The 2,502-nt window shown below is 54.2% G+C and overlaps 1 protein-coding gene across 1 annotated transcript in view; it reads right to left on the minus strand.

The window, feature by feature from the left end:
• EMH_0006140 (uncharacterized protein) overlaps nt 1-2,502 on the minus strand; it is a gene marked incomplete at both ends in the record, with an annotated part of 12,904 nt that overhangs the window by 2,588 nt on the left and 7,814 nt on the right. Inside the window, one exon of the mRNA XM_013497446.1 lies at nt 104-2,432. Within this exon, the coding sequence (XP_013352900.1) occupies nt 104-2,432 (2,329 nt within the window). The remainder of the gene's footprint in view (nt 1-103; nt 2,433-2,502) is intronic.

The following is a 2,502-nucleotide window of genomic DNA, read 5'->3' on the forward strand; positions in this document are numbered from 1 at the left end:
AGCAAGTATCTGAGAGAGGCCCCATCAACGAAGGGTACAGACAGCCCAGCAGGAGCAGCAAAACCACCGAAGGCGCAGCAGCAATCCGAAATATGTGGTTTACCCTGAGCAGCACAAGATATCTGCTGCTGCTGCTGCTGCTGCTGCTGCTGCTGCTGCTGCTGCTGCTGCTGCTTTTGGGGGTCGAGGAGACCCCCGTGAAGGGTAACGGGGCTGCATGCGTTGCGATCGTAGAAATGCAGCTGACGCCAAAGAGGAAGCAAACGTTTCTTCTCTGCTGCTGCTGCTGCTGCTGCTGTTGCTGCTGCTGCTGCTCCTGTTGCTGCTGTTGCTGCTGTTGCTGCTGGTGCTGTTCTATCACTATCCGTTGGTACCGCTTGTGGTGCTGCTGCAACACCATTTGCTGTTGCAGCATCTGCTGCTGCTGCAGCAGCACCATTTGCTGCTGCTGCTGCTGCACCTGCATCTGCTGCTGCTGCTGCTGCTGCTGCTGTTTCTGCTGCTGCTGCTAGTGTGTGTACTCTTGCTGTCTGAATACAGAACTCTGTGGTTAAGTATAAACTCCTAATTAAAACATTTGTGTCGATGAGGTGCTGCAGCAGCAGATCAACAAAGACAGAGAAAGCAGCAGCATCAGCAGCAAGATGCTGCTGCAGCAGCAGCAGAATATAAGGATTGAACTTTACTAACTCCCCCAATAAGTCGCAGCACGACTGCAGCATACCCCGATGCGCAGTGCTGCTGCTGCTACTGCTGCTGCTGCTGCTGTTGCTGCTGCTGCTGCTGCTGCTGCTGCTGCTGCTGTTGTCTCCAGAGCAAGGAAGAGAACAACCCGTCGTCTGCTGCTGCTTGACCTGCTTCTGCTTCTGCTGCTGCTGCTGCTGCAGCTGCAGCTGCTGCTGCTGCTGCTGCTGCTGCTGCTGCTGCAGAGCAATGGTGTGTATATCTCTGAGTAGCGCATGCAGGAGCCCCCTTTCAGCAGCAAAAACCTTAATGAGTGGGTCAGCCCCACGTATGCATGCTTCGAGAGCAGCAGCAACCCAAAATTTATAAACAGAAGAAACACATTCATTTATATAAATATAAATAAGACGCGACAACAACCCCACCGTCCCCTTAAATATATAACGCACACACAAACGAGGGATACGACCACCAGATACACTCGGAGTAACTGCTGAATCGCTGCTGCTGCTGCTGCTGCTGCTGCTGCTGCTGTTGCTGCTGGTGCTGGTGGTGGTGGTGGTGGCGGTGGTGGTGGCGGCGGGGAAAGGTGCGGTGCTCGTTGTTGTTGTGGGTAATGAGGAACTGCTGCTCCTGCTGCTGCTGCTGCTGCTGCTGCTGCTGCTGTTGGAGCTGGAGGCAGGCTCTTCCTCTTCCTGTTGCTGCTGCTGCTGCTGCTGCTGCTGCTGCTGCTGTTGCTGCTGCTGTTCGTCTTGTGGTGTATCATCTGCATCTATTGCCATCCGAGTTAGCTGCTGCTGCTGCATCGCGTGCTGCTGCTGCTGCTGCTGCTGCTGCTGCTGCTGCTGCATCTGCATCTCCCTTTGCTGCTGCTGCTGCTGCTGCTGCAGCAGCAGTTGCTGCTGCTGCTGCTGCTGCACGATGGATGCATGCGTATCAACAAGTGGGTGTGAATGAAAGACAAGTATATTCTGGGCGACAACTTTAATAGTGGGAGAAAAAACAAAGAGGTTCTTAGTTTGTCTGCATGCATGCATTATGCTGTTTCTCTCGTGCTGCGTCAGCATCTGTCTTTTTGCTGCTGCAGCAACACAGCCGGCGTCGTAGTCCCCCACATCGTGGATCAGCCGCAGCAGCTCCAGAGCAAACGCACACAGAGAGGCCTCGCAGCAGCAGAACTCTGCTGCTGCTGCTGCTCCTCCTGCTGCTGTTGCTGCTGCTGCTGCTGGTGTGGGGGCTGCAGCAGCAGCTGCTGCTGCTGCTGCTGCTGCAGATGGAGGGGATGAGAATGGTTGCAAGTTTAGGTCGTCGTATATGCTGCTGCCACTCACACGCATTCGACGCCTCCTGCTGCTGCTGCTGCTGCTGCTGCTGCTGCTGCTGTCTGTCGAAGACGGTTGATGATGACGGGATGGAGAATCTCCTGCTGCTGCTGCTGCTGCTGCTGCTGCTGCTGCTGGTGCTGCTCCTGCTGCTGGTGTGTCTTCTCCTTCTCTGGTTTGTCTCCTGTCTATTTCTTCTATTTTTCTTTCCTGCTGCTCCCCCTGCTGCTGCTGCTGGTGCTGCTGCTGCTGCTGCTGCTGGTGCTGGTGTGACCAGTGGTCCACTCGGTGGTCCACTCTGAACCAGATCTGCGCCTCCAGCAGCTGCGTCAGTATCTCAATAACACCCAGCTGCAGCAGCTGCTGCTGCACTGCAGCACGAGAAGAACCCCCCAGAAGAGAACAAATCACAAAGTATAGCTCAGGCTGCAGCAACACACACACATTTATTTTTTTTTTTTTTTTTTTTTTTTTTTTTTTTTTTTTTGGTTTTTTT

Source organism: Eimeria mitis, genomic scaffold (assembly GCF_000499745.2).
Source record: "Eimeria mitis Houghton genomic scaffold, Emh_scaff268, whole genome shotgun sequence".
Classification (NCBI taxonomy): domain Eukaryota; phylum Apicomplexa; class Conoidasida; order Eucoccidiorida; family Eimeriidae; genus Eimeria; species Eimeria mitis.